Source organism: Oryza sativa, chromosome 10, assembly GCF_034140825.1.
Source record: "Oryza sativa Japonica Group chromosome 10, ASM3414082v1".
Classification (NCBI taxonomy): Eukaryota; Viridiplantae; Streptophyta; class Magnoliopsida; order Poales; family Poaceae; genus Oryza; species Oryza sativa.
Window position 1 is genome coordinate 19,592,239 of NC_089044.1, and position 21,428 is coordinate 19,613,666.

At 40.9% G+C, this 21,428-nt stretch overlaps 3 protein-coding genes across 4 annotated transcripts; all 3 read left to right on the forward strand.

Moving 5' to 3' along the window:
- The first annotated feature begins 538 nt into the window (after positions 1-538).
- LOC4349004 (protochlorophyllide reductase B, chloroplastic-like) lies at positions 539-4,271 on the forward strand. Its single transcript, NM_001423073.1, has 4 exons — positions 539-685; positions 824-910; positions 2,109-2,640; positions 3,273-4,271. The coding sequence occupies exons 1-4, from the start codon at positions 623-625 to the stop codon at positions 3,797-3,799; spliced, it is 1,209 nt and encodes a 402-aa protein (NP_001410002.1). The 5' UTR covers positions 539-622; the 3' UTR covers positions 3,800-4,271.
- A 2,553-nt stretch (positions 4,272-6,824) lies between these two features.
- Positions 6,825-15,578, forward strand: LOC4349005 (wings apart-like protein 2). 2 transcript variants are annotated; one of them, XM_015759130.3, is made up of 13 exons: positions 6,825-7,604; positions 8,930-9,029; positions 9,383-9,716; positions 9,987-10,099; positions 10,668-10,796; positions 10,977-11,070; positions 11,173-11,256; positions 11,496-12,127; positions 12,893-13,182; positions 13,329-13,473; positions 14,107-14,204; positions 14,306-14,387; positions 15,076-15,578. In XM_015759130.3, the coding sequence occupies exons 1-13, from the start codon at positions 7,123-7,125 to the stop codon at positions 15,157-15,159; spliced, it is 2,667 nt and encodes an 888-aa protein (XP_015614616.1). In that variant the 5' UTR covers positions 6,825-7,122; the 3' UTR covers positions 15,160-15,578. The 2 variants fall into 2 exon arrangements, with proteins under 2 accessions (XP_015614616.1, XP_015614617.1); XM_015759131.2 differs by having other exon boundaries at positions 11,499-12,127.
- Positions 15,579-17,359: 1,781 nt separating this feature from the next.
- On the forward strand, positions 17,360-20,583 carry LOC4349006 (1-acyl-sn-glycerol-3-phosphate acyltransferase BAT2, chloroplastic). The gene is made up of 6 exons (XM_015757481.3): positions 17,360-17,571; positions 17,678-17,863; positions 18,474-18,880; positions 19,228-19,329; positions 19,436-19,741; positions 20,402-20,583. Exons 1-5 carry the CDS (start codon positions 17,496-17,498, stop codon positions 19,661-19,663), a joined length of 999 nt encoding a protein of 332 aa, XP_015612967.1. The 5' UTR covers positions 17,360-17,495; the 3' UTR covers positions 19,664-19,741; positions 20,402-20,583.
- Positions 20,584-21,428: the final 845 nt, after the last annotated feature.

Here is a 21,428-nt window from a genome sequence, read left to right on the forward strand (position 1 = left end):
GTAGGCGTCACGTCAGCGAAACCACTCTTCAAAATCGTCCAGGGAGTCAAATTGCACCGGTTTTAAGAGTTTGGGAGTCGAGATATCCGGTTTTATGGTTTTTATGGTTTAGGGATACGAATTAGATTTCGATCACTTTTAAGGGTCATGAAGTGAACTTATTCCTTGCAGGGGCTGTATCAAGCAGCTGAACAGGCCCATATCTCATCCGTTCCCAGATACTGGTCCTTCAACCGCGATCCACGGCGAGACCAAACAAAACCGGCCCATCCATCCACGCACAACTCACTCGAACCATCTCGATCGACCCCAACCGAAACAGCGACCAACATACACCCAAAAAAAAAAATCAGCGCACATAGAGGAGATAAAAACGACGAGAAACAATAATAATAAAAAATAAATATCCCGTTGAGGGGAAATCCAGCCCGCGAAACCCCATTGGCCGGGCCATCGCCAGCTCGGCGCCACGTGGCACTCCTCCCCCTATCGCCTTATCGCCACCTGGTATAAAACGCCCGCCTAATCTCCTTCGCTCTCTTCTTCTTCTAGCTTAGAACCCCAACCCCCCAAAGCCTCACTCACTTCGCTGCAGAGGAAAAAAAAGAGAGAAAAATCTCCGATGGCTCTCCAGGCGGCCACCACCACCTCCTTCCTCCCCTCCGCGCTCTCCGCCCGCAAGGAGGTGAGAGCTCTAAGCTCGGGGATTCAGCCATGGAGGCATTTCAGAGTTCAGACTAGTTCAGAGTTTTGCTTCGTGTTCATGGCGGCGATTGGTTAAATGGTTTTTTTTTTGTTTTTGGGTTGGTTTTTGGGGGTGTAGGGAGCGGTGAAGGACTCGGCGTTCTTGGGCGTTCGTCTCGGCGACGGGCTCAAGCTGGAGACCAGTGCTCTCGGCCTTCGCACCAAGGTAGTAACTGTAATAATGTTGTTACAGCACTCTGCTTGCTCTGTGCTGATGCTCTGTTTGTTAGTGCTAATATTAGTACTTACTACTAACTGGCGAGTAGTACAAGTAATTGGCTAGTTCGTTCAGTGAATTGCCAGGTTTTCGTTTCTAGACTTCACGATTATTAGTTTCAGACTTTCAGTTATGTTGGAGGAGCTTACCACTGTGGCTCTGTGGTTTGCTCTGTCAGATTAGGAGCACCCGTGGCGTTGCAAATGGTTATGCCTGTGTTTGGCATTAATCAACTGGCTAATGAGATTATATCATGATGATTCTCTCATCGTTTTAGCTATGACAATGTCAGGGGCTTGTTTTGTTTTCACAGGTGTGCAGCTTTGCTAATTGCTAGTAACATCAGTGTGTGCCGCCATTGTTAGTGCAACCAAGTAGCCTTTGTGTCTGGTTAATTTGCAACTTCAGGTTGACATTTGGACTTGCTGAGTGAGTGTATCTAGCATTGCAAACTGATGTGAATTTTGACGAACTTTTAGTGCAAGATTGCAAGGTTTGCTTGATGTACTTAGAAATGGTAGTTGCTCACAACTCTGACAGCGCCACAAAAATTGTATTATACTTGATTAGCCTGGCATTTTGACTTCCTATTGATCTGGATTTTATGTCAGTGTTAGTTTGAGTATATATAGCATTGCAAAGTGATGCGAATTTGGGTAACTTTTAGTGCAAGATTGCAAGGTTTACTTGCTGTACTTAGAAATAGTTGCTCAAAACTCTGACATCGCCACACCCCCAAAAAATTGTACTACTACTTAATTAGCTTTGGCATTTCAAGTTCATATTGATGTGGATCGATTTCATAAACTTGATTTTACTGCAAGACTGTCAAGTTTGCTCCCTGTAATTTCATAAACTTGGTTCCGCATGTAAACTAGACGAATTTATTAAGCCTAATTAATCCATCATTAGTAAATATTTATTGTAGCATCACATTATTAAATCATAGCATAATTAGATTCAAAAGATTTGTCTCACAATTTACATATAAACTGTGCAATTATTTTTTTCCCCACATTTAATATTCTTGCATGTTCAAACATTTGATGTGATGTTTTTGGCCAAAAAATTTTTTATATAAAAACAAAGGCCTAGTTTGTTCATATATCTTGACATTGTTGCCACGAAAACTGAAACTCTCCTGCAGAGGGTGAGCACGTCGTCGGTGGCCATCCGCGCGCAGGCGTCGGCGGCGGTGTCGTCCCCGACGGTGACGCCGGCGTCGCCGTCGGGCAAGCAGACGCTGCGCAAGGGCACGGCGGTCATCACCGGCGCGTCGTCCGGGCTTGGCCTCGCGACGGCGAAGGCGCTGGCGGAGACGGGCAGGTGGCACGTCGTCATGGGGTGCCGCGACTTCCTCAAGGCGTCGCGCGCCGCCAAGGCCGCCGGCATGGAGAAGGGCAGCTACACCATCGTCCACCTCGACCTGGCGTCGCTCGACAGCGTCAGGCAGTTCGTCGCCAACGTCCGGCGGCTGGAGATGCCCGTCGACGTGGTGGTGTGCAACGCCGCCGTGTACCAGCCCACCGCCAAGCAGCCGAGCTTCACCGCCGACGGCTTCGAGATGAGCGTCGGCGTCAACCACCTCGGGCACTTCCTCCTCGCCCGCGAGCTCCTCGCCGACCTCACCTCCTCCGACTACCCCTCCAAGCGCCTCATCATCGTCGGCTCCATCACCGGTAATGACAACCTTTCTTCCTCACCAGAATTAGGCTGTTGTGTTCTAATGTCAAAGCTTCCAACTTCTACTATTTTGTAGTTCTCCACGTACACAATTACTACAATTACTGAACTGCTAAAAATTGCATGTTTTATAAAAAAAATTATAGGAAGTTGTTGTGATTAATCCAATTTTTAAGTTTTTCTTTTTCATCGGGAAGATTGAAAGAGACCTTCTGAATGTATTAAGAATGAGAAAAAGTTACAAGAAAAACATAATAGGAAGTTGTCGAGGATGATGCGCACCAGCGTGTGCGTTCAAGAACCACGAGCTAACCACACAAGCACAAACCTCTAAAAGTGAAAACTTCTTCTTAGATAATACTTAATTAATGGATTATTTTTCTGTGCATGGAGGGCACAACCTTATACTGCTTTCTAAAATGGGTATGATAATTATTTGATAGTATAAACGAATGAATCAAGTATTACAAAGTCGATAAGCTGATTTTTTTTTAAAAAAAAACTTTATAAGTGCAGTTGTAACTTTTTTTTAAAAAAAATATCATATCATTTGAAAGCATATCGGCAACATTCTATTGTAACATGTTACTATAAGAACATCGTTCTAATTTCGATACGATGAATGCAGGGAACACGAACACGCTGGCGGGGAACGTGCCGCCGAAGGCGAACCTGGGGGACCTCCGGGGGCTCGCCTCGGGCCTCGACGGCGTGTCGAGCTCCGCCATGATCGACGGCGGCGAGTTCGACGGCGCCAAGGCCTACAAGGACAGCAAGGTGTGCAACATGCTGACGATGCAGGAGTTCCACCGCCGGTACCACGGCGAGACCGGGGTGACGTTCGCGTCGCTCTACCCCGGGTGCATCGCCACCACGGGCCTCTTCCGGGAGCACGTCCCGCTGTTCCGCCTCCTCTTCCCGCCCTTCCAGAAGTACATCACCAAGGGCTACGTCTCCGAGGAGGAGGCCGGCAAGCGGCTGGCCCAGGTCGTCAGTGACCCCAGCCTCACCAAGTCCGGGGTGTACTGGAGCTGGAACAACAACTCGGCCTCGTTCGAGAACCAGCTCTCCGAGGAGGCCTCCGATCCGGAGAAGGCCAAGAAGGTCTGGGAGCTCAGCGAGAAGCTCGTCGGCTTGGCCGATCACGATCAGTGAGTGAGAGTGATGTGCTATTGATTTTCGTCTAGGATTTTGCTGTGCTCTTCTTCTTCTTCTCCTCTCTACCAAGAAAGATCGATGGAGGAGAATTTGTAGGACGCGTTTCTCACGAATTACTTAGCTGTTAATGATCAGCTTGATGTGTACGATATGATGGTGCAGAGTGAAAGTTGTGTTGTTCACTGGTGGATCATGGGATGGGAATATGGGATTGTTGTAAGATGTAACTCAAGTGTTTTCTTTTTTGGGATTACTTTTGGTAATAAGAGCTTGGGTGATCGAAAACTACAGATGGTTTTTCTTTTAAGTTGTATGATCTCTGTAGAGTTTTTGAGTAATTTGTAGTTTTGTACCCTATCAAAGATCATCTCTAGCTGCCTCTGAGCTCTCCAACTCTATATGTCCATCTCTAGTATATATGTCCCATATTTCTGACTGAAAATTTTCAAGTCGGTTGGTTCCCTCCGCCTGGATATTCTTTCAGCTAATTAGATTTTTTTTAAATGATAAATTTGCTAAAAGCTTGTTCAAATTCAGCTAAGATCTATTCAAACTTCAATTTCTCTATCGAAATTCCCGGAAATTTCAATTCAATCATTCCCCAATACATGCCGATTTCCGTAATATTGAACCATGACATGTAAACAACGAAGGAATCAAGGGCATATTTAGTTTCATCTCACATCGAATATACGGACACACATTTGAAGTATTAAATGCACTCTAATAACAAAACAAATTACAGATTCCGCCAGAAAACTACGAGACGAATCTATTAAGCCTAATTAATACATCATTAGCAAATGTTTACTATAGCACCACATTGTCAACTCATGACGCAATTAGGCTTAAAAGATTCGTCTCGCAGTTTCCTGACGAACCGTGTAATTATTATTTTTTCTACGTTTAATACTTTATGTATGTGCCCAAATATTCAATGTGACAACGTGAAAATTTTTATTTGGAACTAAATAGGCCCTAATATTCTTTCAAGATATTAGAATAGTTATCCCTCTCCACCTCCCTGCACAAACAGTGAACTTCTTTCTCCTTGGGCACAGGAGTAGTAGCAGCTCCCGGAAACAGAAAGCAATCAAGCAAAGTCCTGAACCTGAAGCATCCTGAAACCAGCAGACGGCAGAAACCAGTGGGCGCAGGCGATAGCAGTTTTTCGTGGTCCGGCGTACAGCCAAAATACTGGCCATCGGGTGCCTACATAGAATGAGTCCACTGGACGCAGCTACCACCGTGTGTGCTACACTGACCGCCGCTGCTCGTCGACCAGTTGTACGGGGCTGACTTATTCTGAATTTCTAATGGTTTATTTGGGGGTTTAGAACACTGAGGGGTGCTTTAGATCCAAAGATGTGAAGTTTGGGCGTGTCACATCGGGTATTATATATAGTGTCGCACAGGGTGTTTGGGCACTAATAAAAATACTAATTATTGATCCTATACGATAAGCTATATAATACTCGATGTGACACGCCAAAACTTTACATCCCTGAATCTAAACACCCTTTTAAATAGAGTATTTGGTGTGAAATATAATTTTGATTTGGGAAGAAGGTGAGTGAGATTTGGAAAAAAAAAGCATTTCAATTAAAAAATTTGCCAGCAGTAAATAAAGAAACTACTCGGTTTTGTAATTAAAGTGAGGTTTTGGCACTTCTTTGCCCTAAACTGGCCTCCATTTTATAAAGTGAGAACCGTGCAGCAAAAGCCTGAAAAGGCAAAAAGAAAGAAATTGTAGAGGTTTTTCAGGAGGATACAACTAGGTGGGTCTCTAACTCTCTATGCAGCTGTGGTCTGTGGAGCAAAACGATGAAATGGAAGACGGGACGTTGACGAGGGTGAAGAAAACGAGCGTTTGACCAGCGTCAACCATGGCGTGAACAGTAGCACCACTAACCTGACCGAGAGGTTGAAGAAGATGCAATCAACGGGGTACTATAGTTCCCACGAATTTCCCAGCAACAACGGGTTGGTTCTCACTACTCACGAATTCCCTGTGGCTCAACAACTACTAGTACATCCTTTTGTCCATTATGATAAAAGTTCTATCTTAATTTTTATTTACACGTTTTTCAAACTGTTTTTTAATTTTCTATATAAAAAATACTTAAAATATCAAATAAAATCTATTTTTGGAGTTTTAAAAAACTCAATTAATCATATATATTATTGACTTATTTTATTTTACGTGGACTAAAATATCTTCATCTTCATTTAGGTTATGTTCTTTTCTCATCAAGATACATGATACATTAGCATGTTTTTCAAACTGTTTTTTAATTTTGTATATAAACTTACTCTAAAATATCAAATAAAATTTACTTTTAGGGTTTATAAAAGTAAAACTCAATTAATCATTACTAACTTGTTTCATTTTACGTGGACTAAAATATCTTCATCTTCATCTAAGGTGGTGTTTGGATCCAAGGACTAAATTTTAATCCCTATCACATCGGATATTTGACACTAATTAGAAGTATTAAACATAGATTAATGATGAAACCCATTCCATAACCCTGGACTAATTCGCGAGACGAATATATTGAGCATAATTAATCCATGATTAGCCTATGTGATGCTGTAGTAAACATGTACTAATTACGGATTAATTAAGCTTAAAAAATTTATCTTACGAATTAGCTCTCATTTATACAATTAATTTTATTGTTAGTTTACGTTTAATACTTTTAATTAGTATACATCCGACGTAACACTGATCGATACAAACACCAACTAAATCGAAAATCACCGAATGGCTCGTCATCCTCCCACATGAGATGCCAAGATGGAACACCAACAATCCAACGGCTAGGAAGCGCCCCATCCCACCCACCGCCTAACCGCCTTCCTATGCAAGTGGGTCCCACCCCTTCCTTCCTTTTTTTTTTCTTTTTACAAATCCCCTTCCCTTTCTTGGCTAGCTAGCTAGCTTGGCCCAACGCCACGAGCCGAGCCGAGCACATCCGGAGCCAAGCCGAGCTCAGCGCCTCAGCTCCCCCTCCTCCTCGTCCCATTCCCGGTTTCCTCCTCCGATTTCCCCCAAATCCGCACGCCTCTCCCCTCCGCCTCCATTTTTCCCGATTCCCAATTCCCAAATCCGGATCAGCCGCAGCCGCAGCAGCAAAAAATTTCGAAATCCAAATCCAAACCCATCCCCCCCACGACGACGTCACCCACATCCCCACCCCCGCGAGACGAGACGAGACGACTCCCAAATCTCTCTCTCCTCTCTCCTATGCGCGCCGCCGCCGCCGCCGCAGCAGCAGCAGCTAGGAGGCGGAGCAGCAGCAGCAGCAGCAGCTGAGATGATCGTGCGCACCTACGGCCGCAGATCCCGCTCCTTCTCCGACGGGGGAGGAGGGGAGCGCGGCGGCGGCGGTGGGTTCTCGTCGTCGCAAGACGCGTTCGAATTCGACGGGGAGGAGGAGGACGACCTCGTCCTGCTGGGGTCGTCGTCGCAGTCGTCGCACCCGCCCGCGCCGTCGCAGGAGTCGTCGTCGATGTGGGACTTCGACGAGGACCCGCCGCCGCCGCCCCGGCGGCGGCGGGGGAGGGGTGGGGGTGGGGACTACGCGGAGCCCGCCACGGCGGCGGCGGCGGCGGCGGCGGCCACCTCGCTCATGGAGGCGGAGGAGTACGGCGAGATGATGGAGAGCGTGGACGAGGCGAACTTCGCGCTCGACGGGCTGCGCGCCACCGCGCCGAGGCGGGTGCGCCGGGCCAGCTTCCTCGCGCTGCTCGGGATCTGCGCCTCCGCGCCGCGCCGCCGCGTCCTCCGGGCCCAGGGGTCGGTACACCAAAGAACCCTCCTTTTTTTTTTCTTACTTGTCTGCGCTGTAAGTAAAGAATAACAATTCGCGTTCTTGCTCTTGCTTCGCGGGCAATCTTGGTGAGGAATCTTGTTAGGGTTATGAAATTGGGCAGCCAGTTCTTGTTTCTTCTGCGTAATCTTGGCGGAAACAGTGGGATTTTGTACGATTATGGCTCCGTAATCGGCATTTCTGTGGGAAATGAACCACCTTTAGGGCATTTGACCTTCGAACAGCATGCTTGGTGTTGCAATCCGTAGCTATTGCCTTCATCTTAGGCACAAGAACTTGTTCTGAATTATGATTTACCAACTTGTGTTTGTTTTCTTGTTCTGAGTTTTCTTGCTTGGTTAGGGTTAGGGTTATCACCGTGGTGGTGCAGAATTAGATGTTCGCTACTTGTCTTAACCTCTGCCTTGCCCAATTTGGTACCGAGTGTTACAGCTGGGTTTAGGAAGTGTGATCTTTGAGCATTTCTAGCATGTTGGTCTCTTTATTTTGCTAATCTCACATGGTTGTAGAGGAAGGAAGCATAGTGACTGATGATGAATGCCTAGATACTAGAAATACATCTTTATTAACTGAATTAGGATTGCTTGGGTATCTATGTAGATATGACTGTAGAATGTTACTGCTGGAAATGCTATCCAATATCCATTGATCTCTAGCCTAATATATCTCTCGAGGCCAAGAGATCAGTCAATTTTGAACTTTCAGGAGAGTTTCTATTTGGTACTTAATCTCTTTTATTTGTTACTTTTGGTGCCTGGCTCTCTTTTCATGATTGCTAAGTAGACAGGTAAAGTTCTACCTAAAATTATTCTTAAAAGTTCAAAATCGCTTTAGATTAAGGAGTGCCAGCCAGAGCCTTAGGCAGAGTCTTATAAACCAAAAGCACAATGCTACAATGTTCACAAAACTTTTGTGGAATTTCCACTTGAGCTGTATAAACATCGCAATCTACTGTGAATAAAAGAAGCACTTGATGGAAGTTCATGTTAGCAAATGACATGTTTTCTGTGAGGAGGTTGATTGCTTGAACTGTTATGGACTCTTGCAACTTTTTATTTTACTTCGTACCCATTTATGCTAATGTGCACAAATAAAATTGCTGAGAGTAAAAATGTACAACTTGTTACGCACCAGCACACTTCCTATTTGTATCCATTTTCCTGTTGAATTTCAAATGTATTCAATTGCTGAAATTGTTCCATTCAACAAACACATATTCCGTTAATGAAATTATTATACATTGCGTTTTGTTTTCTTACTCACAAGTGTCCTCTTTTCTTATATCCTATAGATTGGTGCAACAAATTATTGATGCAATTTTGGTTTTGAACATTGATGATCCTCCCTGCACTATTGGTGCAGCTGCTCTTCTATTCGTTTTGGCAAGTGATGTGAGTACCTCTCAATCCCATCCTTGTGCTTCTGTGCATGCTTCATTCTATTTTTTACGCATATCGATTGTTTTCTTTTATATAACAGCCCATAAAAATAATCACATCATGGCAAAGTTATTTATTTCTCCAGTACAGTTATATAAGTATTCACCACTTTTCCATGAATATCTTGGCATGTGATTACAAAGAAGATTATTTAAGAAAGTCCATGCTTTTATTTCATCATTTTGTTTGAAGTTGAACTTTAATTTATGGTGTAAATTTCAGTTAATATTGCTAGCAGCTCGTATTCTTTAATGGCATAACTTCACTTGTGCTTATTCTCCAATATCTCCCTTCTTGTTGTTCAGGTTCAAGAAAATCATTTGTTGGATTCAGAATCTTGTGTCCATTTTCTTCTTAAATTATTAAATCCTCCAGTGAATCTTGTTGATTCCAAAGCACCATCGATAGGTTCCAAACTTCTTGGAATCAGTAAAGTTCAAATGCTTAATGGATCAAATAAGGATTCTGACTGCATTTCAGAGGAAATCCTTTCAAAAGTTGAAGAGATTCTCTTAAGCTGTCAAGAGATCAAGTCGCTCGACAAAGATGACAAGAAAACAACAAGGCCAGAACTGTGTCCAAAGTGGCTTGCTTTGTTGACAATGGAAAAGGCATGCTTGTCTGCTGTTTCAGTGGAGGGTAAGTTTTAATCAAATTTCTTGGTCATGATTTCCCTTTATGACCATTATAATTATTTTTATGAGCCAAATAAGCAGTTGCCATAAGTTACATAGCACCTGTTTACAATATTCATGGGTGGTTTGCTTAGCCCTTTGCTTCACCTGCCTTTGATTGATGACTTCCATCCGTGTTGCACAACTGAATTGGAGTAATTGACTGCACTAGAAGCACCTATGGCCATTGTCATACTAGGAAGGTTTTCCCTTATCAAATATTTGATTGTTACAGAGACTTCTGACACTGTGTCCAGAGTCGGAGGAAATTTTAAAGAGACATTAAGGGAGTTGGGCGGTCTTGATAGTATTTTTGACGTTATGATGGATTGCCATTCAACATTGGAGGTGAGATCTCGCTAACATCGCATATTTTACACTTCCTTTGTTCAACTCTAAAGGATGGTGCAAGTTTTGTTCCTTTTTGCCATTTTAGCTTTAATGTGCTTGAAGCCACATGAAAGCAATGCTTGTCCAGATACATAGCCAAAGGTTGTTATATTTTGGGACATGGAAAATGCTTGAGGTAGTAACTATTTTCATCAGGACATGGAAAATTGGCTGCATCACAAATTATGTTGTTTCATGTTGCAAAATAGTTTTTTAATACTTTTTTATTCTGCATGTGGTGTTAGTGTCTTACAGTGATTCCTCTGATGATTATATCCCCCACGATAATAATACTTGACATATCTACACCAAGTGGACATTATTCATTTGGATGTTACTTTTCCAGCTATACTTGCTGTTCTTGCATAAACTTTGGAGTAAATTGCGTATCCCTTTAAGAGATAAACTGCTTGGTGCTCCTATCTGTGTACTTTTTATGCCCCCAACTAATAATGCAATCATATTACGCTGATAAACTGAATAAATAAATTAACAATATACTTCTGGTGGAAACCTTGTGTATCAGAATCTCATAAAGGATACCTCAACTTCAGCTTTGGACCTAAATGAAGGAACATCTTTGCAAAGTGCCGCTCTCCTCTTGAAATGTTTGAAAATATTGGAAAATGCCACATTTCTAAGCGATGATAACAAGGTAATGTTCCTTATATATTCTGTTTCAGTTTAGTACCCATTTTCTTCTTCTGTACCATCTTCTCCCCTCATTTGTTCTGTGCAAAATGTGCAAACAGTGTGACTTTGTATTTCTGCTTAACATTTTTCTTTTTTTCCTGAAAAGCAGTATAAACTCTTACACTCATTTTGCTTCTTGCAGACCCATTTGCTTAATATGAGTAGAAAATTGTACCCGAAACGCTCCTCGCTTTCTTTTGTTGGTGTCATTATCAGTATTATTGAGTTATTATCAGGTATTTTTCTTAATAATACAATATGTCCGCTAACACAATAAAATGTTTTAAACATCCAGTATGTTAAAGTTGCAGTCTGACGCCTATTTTGTTTTGCTGCAGCTCTTTCAATACTGCAGAATTCTTCTGTTGTTTCCAGCTCTACATATCCGAAATCGTCTAAAGTCTCTCAACAGAGTTGCTCTGGTAATAACAAACACCAAATTTGTTTGATCAACTCGTTGGCTTTTCTGTGCACTGTTTCAATATAGTTTGGTCGCCATTCAAGTCTCACTACAGATGTTGAACTTGACCTGACACGGTGGCACCAATATTTATAAAACGCTACCTGATATTTTTAATATTTCATGTTTCCTGACCCAGATTATCTTGTTGGTTCCTCATATAAGTTTAATTAGTGTCGTTCTTGAAACTTTGTTATGCAGCAGATGTCATGGGGGGAACTTCATTTAATGATGGAAAGCGCAAGAACTCGAAGAAAAAAAACCTTTTGTCGAACCAGACACGCCATAGTTGCTTATCTTCAAAATCAGAAGTTTCTCATATTACTATATCTTCTGGTAGTGATGCTGGTCTGTCACAGAAGGCATTCAATTGTTCTCCATCTATATCAAGCAATGGGGCATCAAGTGGTTCATTAGGCGAGAGACATAGCAATGGTGGTGCTTTGAAGTTGAATATAAAAAAGGATCGTGGCAATGCAAATCCAATTAGAGGCTCAAGTGGGTGGATTTCAATAAGAGCGCACAGTTCTGATGGGAACTCCAGAGAAATGGCAAAAAGACGCCGTCTATCTGAAAATGTAATCACCGACAGTGGTGGCGGTGATGACCCTTTTGCTTTTGATGATGTTGATCAGGAGCCTTCAAATTGGGAACTGCTTGGTCCAAAAAAGAAATCGCCTCAGAAACATCAAGACAAATCAGGAAATGGAGTGCTAGTTGCAAGTCATGAACCAGACCAACCTGAAGATCTTAATCAGTCGGGTACAACATCTCTTTTTAGTGCTAAAGATGAATCCAGTCTTTTGGAAGACTGCCTCTTGGCATCAGTTAAGGTAATTAAATATGTTTCCTTCTGATCTTTCTTGTTTCTTCTTCAAGAGAATATACATTCTTGGGTCACAGTTTCTCGGTTTGTCTTTGTGACTTTGTTGAGTGACATATTTTGAATTCACAAAATTTCCTTTTCAATATGGCTCCTCAATCTATAGCATCTGTCGTGTATGTATTCTGTACAAAATAGTATTGTAACATCTCCTAGAAGAAATTGGCACCATCCATATCATACAGTAGCAATTTATGAGACGTGATCCTGATTGGAGGTTTAGGACAGAGCCTCGAGCTAAATTGCTATTGTATTGTATCTACTATCTTTTAGTACATGATATGTGCTGGGCACTCTGTGTCTGAGTGTAGTGAGTGCTTAAGTTTACATAGTTCAGCTAACATGCATATGTAAGACAGTTTATGATTAAATTTAAGTGTAGAAAGAAGGTACTTTCAAAAGATTTTTAAGGACAATATAATTGTTTCACCGGGACTCATGCTTGTTCTGACTGTGAGCCTAATGTTACCTTTACATGCCCTTACATTGTCTATTTTTTATCGTTTTATGAGATCTTCCAAACAACTTGATCTGTCTTAATGTTTTTTTGCTAGCTCCTTTCTTGGATATCTGGTAAATGGTTAGGCCGAAGTATGAACTTTGCCTTATTGTTTCAAAGAAAATGTAACAACTCCTGGAAAAGTCTAATTTTGGTTGCCCTTTATTTTGCTGACCGTATTGGCACACATCTAATTCTGCTGTTCCTTTCTGGCAGGTTCTTATGAACTTAGCAAATGACAACCCATCTGGTTGTGAATTGATTGCGTCATGTGGTGGACTTAACACCATGGCCTCCTTGATCATGAAGCATTTCCCCTCATTTTGTTTTGTCGTGGACAACAACTATAACACGAGAGATGTCAATCTTGATCATGAGTTATCATCTTCTCAAAACAGCAAGGCACACCAGGTCAAAATTAAGCAATTGCGAGATCATGAACTTGATTTTCTGGTTGCCATATTGGGCTTGCTTGTTAACCTTGTAGAGAAGGATAGCCTTAATAGGTAAGTCCCTCACATGCTTCCTTCCATTTGCTCAATTCATATCAGTGTTACTGTTCTGGCAGTTCCTTGGGGTCAGGACTCAGAAACATCCAATTAATGTTCATGTTCTCTTAACGACTCAGAAATACTTTATAACCTCTCCACAGGGTACGGCTTTCATCTGCCCGTGTTCCTGTTGATCTATCTCAGAATCCACAGAGTGAAGAGACACAGAGAGATGTCATAGCACTCCTCTGTTCTGTATTCTTAGCAAGTCAAGGTGCTAGTGAAGCTTCTGGAACTATATCACCGGTAATTCAAAATTCTTCAAGTTCCTTTTGTATGTAGATTATATCTTTGTAAAACTCGGCATTTATTACCTGCTCTTTGTTTCAAAAAGCAGTATTTTATTTTGCTCCTTAGCATAGGTCAGCAGAACAGTTGATCTTATTCAGAAAACAATATTTTGCATGTAACATACTGTTATCTATGAGATGAAAATTAATGCATGTGTAATAATGTCAATGATAAATATTTGCTATCTGAATCCAGTCTACCAACTCTAGTTAGACCGAAATTACTGAGGTTCTATTTCAAAGAATAATTTAGTGCACCATTTGTTCAACTACTATGAAGTAAAATGGTATTCCCTTCTATTGACATCGGGTTAGAAGTGAAAGGCCATCTTAATGCAATGTTCTCAATGCCACAAACCCACAAATTTCATTAACACATACAGATTATTATTAACATAGCTATAAATTGGATTTCCAGAAGCTTGAGTTGAATTTATTTTGTTACAATTGAAAGCACTGGGAACATTAGCATTTTTTTTTAGTTCTTGGTTATTGCAATTTATAATGTTATACAGAACTGTGTACCTCACAATGCATTCATTATGACATTCTATGAACCATTTGATTGACTGTTGCTTGTAAACAACAGGATGATGAGGAGTCTTTGATGCAAGGAGCACGGGAAGCTGAAATGATGATCGTAGAGGCCTATGCAGCCCTTCTTCTTGCGTTTCTTTCAACTGAAAGGTTTGCAATCTGTAGTTGATGGATTGTTTTATTAATGTCTAACTACTTGCATAATGTCAGCACTATGGCATTTAACTTATACTGTCTGTTAACTGCAACAGCATGAAGGTTCGTGGAGCCATTTCCAGCTGCCTTCCAAATAACAGCTTAAAAATCCTTGTGCCTGCGCTAGAGAAATTTGTGGTATGTCTCCATAATTCTTGAACTACTGTTTGTATAAAAAAGTATGGATGATCTTTGAATTTACTCCATTTTGGAAATCATTAATTTTTCATGTCTGAGGTGTGAGGTGTCACCATAATTGTACTTCCCATCCAGGAAGCCTGTTTGCAAAATTTCACATAAATAAGGAAAATTTGAACTTGTTTCAAGTTTGAATAGTAACAGGATGTTTTATTTCTCAACTGGAGAAAACATTCCGGCTGGGACTTTTAACCCTTAAAATGCTAGTGTGCTCCCACTGTAAGATTGTCTGCTGTCACATTTGAAACTTTGTGTAATACCTTTATCACTACCCTTGAGATGAGAGACACAATCTGGTACCGAGTTAAGTTATTGATAACTCCCAGTTGAAGTACAGCACCAAATCAAGCCAACATGTTGGCTACGTAATTAAATGTTCTCTTACAACAGATAGAGGTAAAAAGGGAGTTTCTAAGTATCTAACCTCTTACCCTCTTGGCTTAGCACTCCAGGCACAACTCTTTCTTAACTTGCGATTTAGGACTTGACTCTGAGAATATTGTGTGCCCACACTGGTTGAGTGCATGCCTATCTAAGCTGCTAGTTTTTGTTCATTTTGATTAACTCTGAAGCTGCCTGAGCTTATTCTGCTTCCATCATTTATTAATCCATCATGTTTCTCTTTCAGTCGTTCCATCTGCAGCTCAATATGATCACAGAGGAAACGCACTCAGCTGTCACAGAAGTTATCGAGAAATGCAAACTTTCATAGAAAGAGTGAAGAGGGGCCTGTACAGATCAACTAACAACCTCTTTGCAGCAAAAAAGCATACACACAAGTGTTTGTCTTGGCCTGGGGCTCTGCAGATGGACTGATACTCTGACCTGCAGTGGGCTTGGGAGCTAACAATGGTTTCATTCTTTTTTTTTTTATGTTTTCCCCTGTTGTTTTTGCTCATGTTTTGTGTAATTTTTTCTTCTCATCTAGCGATGTTATTTTTCTTAGCATGATGGGAGTAGCCCTCCTTTTTTTTTTCTCTAATTAAGTGTAAAGTAGCAACAGCATAGGGATGAATGTTCAGTGTAGTGTGTGGTGTTTCAGTTATTCAGAGACGTCCATACAGTTTGTACCTTGTGACCACACGTCTTAATCTGATGAAGCTTAGAATAAATCACATGTTAGCAATGCAATATCATCTGCGTCTTCTCTCACTTTGGTGGCCATCAAATTCTGTGTAGAAGTGTATGGTTGGTGTGCTGTTGCAAATGCCGTATTCCGCTCTGTTTTGTGGAAGTTAAGAAGTCCCTAGTTGAAATACCGATTTTTCATGATCTCGGAGATTGATGCAACTCTGATTGCAGCATTTCTTTTTATTAGAATGTACACTCCATGCTATCATGATGTTTATTGTTTAGTACTACAAGATTTGGTTAACCATTATTTTAATATCATAATAATTTTATAAAATCTTGGAGTAACAAGTTCATAATACATGATAGCATAACTTTTTGAGGCTAGTCTATGTATATTGTCTCCTTTGTTTTTAAACTAAGCACTCAATAAATTATTGATGGCTGTAATTTTCTGAAGGTTTCACCGGTTTCGGCCCGTGCTTTATAAATAGCTTCGGCACAAAAGACAAAACGGTCCCTCCAACACATAAATGGTTGAGTTTACGTTTTCATTATCTTTGGTAAAATCAAGTCCACCACGTAGACACTCATAACAAAAGTTTGAATATCCTCAGAAATTTTGACTTGAGTCTATCTTACCTTTGATATCGGACATCCAACCCTCCCTCCCTCCCTGAACTTTATATTATTCATATTACACCTGAACTTTATATTATTCATATTACACCCTGAAGTGGTTTTCATTTAATTGCATACATGCTGAAATAGTTTGACAACGTGAGATGCACAAAATCTACACGTTCGTCTTAAGTTGCAATTCATTTTATCCCTTTTCTTTTTCTCTCTTACATAGGAATATCAATAGTACTAATTCACATTACAATATAGTATAAATTGGTGATCGATTATTGGCAATATACTATATTAAATATTCAAAACTAGTCATTTAAGCTGCCAAATAAGTAAACCACTATCGAAAACCACAATATAAATGGCATTACAAAACTTAGGGGGTTGAATATCCAATTTTAAAGTTCATGATGCTAGAGGAATTTCTATCAAAAGTTTATGGGTACATATGGACTTTTTCCTTTTTAAAAGAAGCTATTCTTATCGTAAACGTTAAATATTTTTTGTACTTTATTTTTTATGATTGAAAAAAAAACTTAGTTTTCAAAATGATTGGTCTGTATACAAGCATCAATTAGACTTAATAAATTCATCTAACAGTTTCCTGGCAGAAACTGTAATTTGTTTTTGTTATTAGACTACGTTTATTATTTCAAATGTGTGTACGTATATCCGATGTGACAACCAAACCCAAAAATTTTCCCTAACTCCATGAGGCCTTACAGATATATTTGATGGGTGTAAAGTTTTTTAAGTTCTTTGGGTGCAAAGTTTTTAAAGTATACGGACACACATTTGAAGTATTAAATATAGACAAATAACAAAACATATTACATATTCTGCCTGTAAACAACGAGACAAATTTATTAAGCCTAATTAATCTGTCATTAGCAAACGTTTACTGCAGCATCACATTGTCAAATCATAGCGTAATTAGGCTCAAAAATATTCGTCTCGTAATTTACATGCAAACTGTGTAATTGGTTTTTTTTTTCGTCAACATTTAATACTCCATGCATGTCCAAATATTTGATGCGATCTTTTTGGCCAAATTTTGTTGGAATCTAAACAAGGATCAAATTTGCTGAATTTTTCCAGACGTCACGGCTTGTTCATCCATCGTTCGCATCGCGATTCGCCACCGACGCCTTGGTTTCCAACGAATTTTATCATCCGCTTAAATACATCCAAAGCTCTCCATCGCCATCGGCGGCCAACGGCGACCGCTCCGCTCTACCCAATCCACCCATCCACTCGCCGCCGCCCCCTGATCCAAAGCCTCCGCCGCGCCGCCGTCGAGAGGAGGAGGAGGAGGAGGAGGAGGAGGAGGAGGCGTGAGCCCCTATGGGGACCCTCCTCCGGCCGCGTCCGCTCGCCCACGCCGCCGGCGCCGGCGACGCCACGCCGTCGACCGCGCACGGTAGCCACGCGCCTCTCGAGAGGCCCCCCCCCCGCCGCTCGCTGATCTCTCTTCTCATCCTGTTTGGGTTTGGGTTTGTGATTTGGGTGTTTTTTTTTTTCCGCAGCGGTGGTGGTGAGCGGTGGCCGCGGCCGTGGCGTGGAGTGCCAGCCGCATCGGGTGCGCCGCCGCCCGGGTCCGCAGGTTGCGGTGGCGACGGCGAGCTGGAGGAGGCGGAGGGAGACCGTGGTGAGATCGGATTTCGCCGCTGGTGGTGCCGCTACCATGGGGGATTCGCCGCAGGCGCTCTCAGGTTTGCAGCCTCCTCCACTCTCTTCTCGCAAAATGTGTTGCTATGTTCCTCTCGCTGGGCTGGCCTCATAGCCATTAATGTAGTTTGCTGGAACATTACATTCGGAACGTTGTTGGCAATTGCTTGACAAAATGTGGAATTGTGGAGGGGAGAAAAATCGTTTGAACCTGCAGTGACAAAATTGCCATCTATAATTTTAAAACTGAAGGTGTGGAAATCAAACATAATCATTGCCAGCACATCATTCTTGTTAACCACCTTGACATATTGTTGGCTTATAACAGTTAGCTCCACACCAACTTGGAAGGTGTCAATGGAATGTAAGTATAAATTGAGGATAACTGGCAGTTGTTAAGACTTTCTACAGAACTTGTAGCAGCTAAAACTAGCTATTGTGCATTTATGTTTCATGGAATTTGAGCGGCAATGGATATTTCTTACTAAGACGTATAATGCAAAACAAAAAAAAAAAAAACTATGTCTATGCAGTTTACATGTAATGTGCGGATGCAAATAAAATCATGTTCATGGACAAACTAATGGGATTCATACCAAATTCCAGAATTGCATTTCTTATGTGGTTACTTTTGTTTGTTGATTTGGTTACCAGACATCGATGTGGTTTCAAGGGTCAGAGGGGTTTGCTTCTACGCGGTGACTGCAGTTGCAGCAATCTTTTTGTTTGTCGCCATGGTTGTGGTTCATCCACTTGTGCTCCTATTTGACCGATACCGGAGGAGAGCTCAGCACTACATTGCAAAGATTTGGGCAACTCTGACAATTTCCATGTTCTACAAGCTTGACGTCGAGGGAATGGAGAACCTGCCACCGAATAGTAGCCCTGCTGTCTATGTTGCGAACCATCAGAGTTTCTTGGATATCTATACCCTTCTAACTCTAGGAAGGTGTTTCAAGTTTATAAGCAAGACAAGTATATTTATGTTCCCAATTATTGGATGGGCAATGTATCTCTTAGGAGTAATTCCTTTGCGGCGTATGGACAGCAGGAGCCAGCTGGTATGGCTGTAGTCTCATCCCTGCTTTCTTAAGTAGACATATATACATTTACAGTATTTGGTAAATAAACAAGATTTTATGAATCATATATGATTTTGGGGAAAACACAAAACTCTCTTTGTTGGCTGCCTTGAACATAGTTCTGTTCACACAGTTATAGCACCTTCTTTAAAATGAAGAACTTTGTTGCATACACATAAGGCCAAACCACATAATGAATTTTGTTTATTTCTATCTTTGAATGTTAGCATCGTTTTTGTTTAATGCATGATCGCCTTCCTATATATTTGTAGTATGTCAACATTGTATTCCATGCTGAGCATAACAAATGGTTTGTTAAAATTCAGGACTGTCTTAAACGGTGTGTGGATTTGGTGAAAAAAGGAGCATCTGTATTTTTCTTTCCAGAGGGGACTAGAAGCAAAGATGGAAAGCTAGGTGCATTTAAGGTTCAGTAACCAAACTTAGGTTACATTACATCTAATGAGATTTTTATATTCAGTATATAATGTTAACCTTCTCATGGTGTACTGACGTGGTTATAAATGTCCCCAGAGAGGTGCATTCAGTGTGGCTACAAAGACCGGTGCTCCTGTGATACCTATTACTCTTCTCGGGACAGGGAAACTGATGCCTTCTGGAATGGAAGGCATCCTTAATTCAGGTTCAGTAAAGCTCATTATTCACCATCCAATTGAAGGGAATGATGCTGAGAAATTATGTTCTGAAGCAAGGAAGGTGATAGCTGACACTCTTATTCTAAACGGTTATGGAGTGCACTAAAGAAAGATGGTGTTTTTTTTTATTATATGGAACCTATTCAAAGGCACAGACAGGCTTTCAAGGCTAAGCTTGTTACAGGTACTGATACTAGTTACTAATTACTTTCGTAATCAGTATAAATAAGCTTGTGTAGTGTAATGGCATTGTACATTTCTGCACTTGGTAAATTTACAGAAGAGGCAAGTAATATTTTAGAGGATTGAGTTTATTCACCCAGTCATATAGTTGAAGAGGCAAGTAACCTGTAAGAGAGGACTGAACATTAACACCTCTTGTTCGATTAAAAATGACCAAAGAGCATCAAACATGTATTCGAGGCTGTTACTTTAGATATGGCCCATTAATTTGTTTAGTTGTCTATGTACATCCTAGTTGGTGTAAATGCCAGTTACCATTTCTATGATCTAAAACAATCAACTCTTTTAGTATATTTTCAAAAACGAAAATTCAGTACACATGTATGAATCTTAATATTCTTCTCTAGCTCGTTACAAAAGCAACAAAGGCACCGTGTCAGCTGGTTCACATTAGCTAGTTTGTACTTAGCATTATCCACTAGCACCTTATTTTCATGCATATCATGCTAATTTGCTTGCCCACGTTGAGTGGGAATTTTTTTCATGTTTTATAATTTATATATGTTTTAGACTTCTAGTCCACAATTTATGTACTTCATGTTCCTGAGCCTCTAGTATGGCTGATAGCAGACTAGGTGCTGAGTGCTGTCCTTTTTTGCAGACTGAAGAGAGAAGAAATACAAGACTGTCCATTGTTAGTCAGATTTGTAAAAATAGACTCTGATGTAGTTTACTTTTGCCCCTATTTTATTTTTAACAATACAAATATATAACAGATCCTAAGAACTTATCTTAATTTAGGAGAAGTTGCTCGTTTCATTAAATTAAATTGTGAAGTAAAAATGTGTGCTCGAGTCTGTCAATGCAATCCTGTGTTCTTGTTTGAAGATATGGTGTAGGGCAGGCCAGGATTGAACACTGAATGGTAAGACTGCTTCTGCCTTCAGACGTTATTGCTAAATTTTTAGCTACTTGCAGTTAGTGCTGCCACGCCGATTAAGCAGTAGAACAAAGTAGTTTTGTCGTGCACAAATGAGTTATATTTCATTGGAAATCGAAGCGAAAACGAATCAAAAGTTAGAAGAAAAGGGGAAACTTGGTAATTACTCCATAAAGAGAGTGCATTTTATTGGTAAGATGGTATCCGGAAGCTGTGAGCTCCGGGCTGTATGTATTCTGGCAAATTTGATATGAGATGCTCGATTATTGGCTTAAGTTAGCGATATCAAATTTGGGGAAGCACCAAAGGAATTATTGTGAAGGAGTTATGGGTGCGTGACGTTATCTGCTAGGTTCAAATCCTTGTGGCTATGAATATTTATCTGCTAGGTTCAAATCCTAGTGACTATGAATATTAATGGGTAAGGTAAGGGATTTATTGTTAATTTTAGTTTCTTTAAGATTGTGCCATCGGACGCCATTCGGTAACTGTAATAATGCTTTGTATTGGATTCACTTGTGTTACATGCACGCACTAAACATGTGCTTTACCTTTTCATCTGTTTTTGCGTTCTGGGCTAGAAACTCAAACGTTGAATTTTCCATGGTCTGCTCAACTTGACAATTACTGCGTGTCAAGCGATCTTATACGCATACTATGCGCACAAGTGATTGTATACGGATATGATGACAGTATAACGTGTGATATTGATTTTTTTAATAAAAAAATGATGTTCCTTTCCTTGATG

Bases quoted from the DNA above. Each gene is read 5' to 3' on its own strand.
- LOC4349004 (NM_001423073.1), top strand. From the start codon at position 623: ATGGCTCTCCAGGCGGCCACCACCACCTCCTTCCTCCCCTCCGCGCTC. The intron at 911-2,108 runs GTAGTAACTGTA...ACTCTCCTGCAG, and splicing joins CTCTCGGCCTTCGCACCAAG to AGGGTGAGCACGTCGTCGGT. The intron at 2,641-3,272 runs GTAATGACAACC...CGATGAATGCAG, and splicing joins CATCGTCGGCTCCATCACCG to GGAACACGAACACGCTGGCG.
- LOC4349005 (XM_015759130.3), top strand. From the start codon at position 7,123: ATGATCGTGCGCACCTACGGCCGCAGATCCCGCTCCTTCTCCGACGGG. The intron at 7,605-8,929 runs GTCGGTACACCA...TATATCCTATAG, and splicing joins CGCGTCCTCCGGGCCCAGGG to ATTGGTGCAACAAATTATTG. The intron at 10,797-10,976 runs GTAATGTTCCTT...TGCTTCTTGCAG, and splicing joins TTCTAAGCGATGATAACAAG to ACCCATTTGCTTAATATGAG.
- LOC4349006 (XM_015757481.3), top strand. From the start codon at position 17,496: ATGGGGACCCTCCTCCGGCCGCGTCCGCTCGCCCACGCCGCCGGCGCC. The intron at 17,572-17,677 runs GTAGCCACGCGC...TTTTTTCCGCAG, and splicing joins CACGCCGTCGACCGCGCACG to CGGTGGTGGTGAGCGGTGGC. The intron at 19,330-19,435 runs GTTCAGTAACCA...AAATGTCCCCAG, and splicing joins GAAAGCTAGGTGCATTTAAG to AGAGGTGCATTCAGTGTGGC.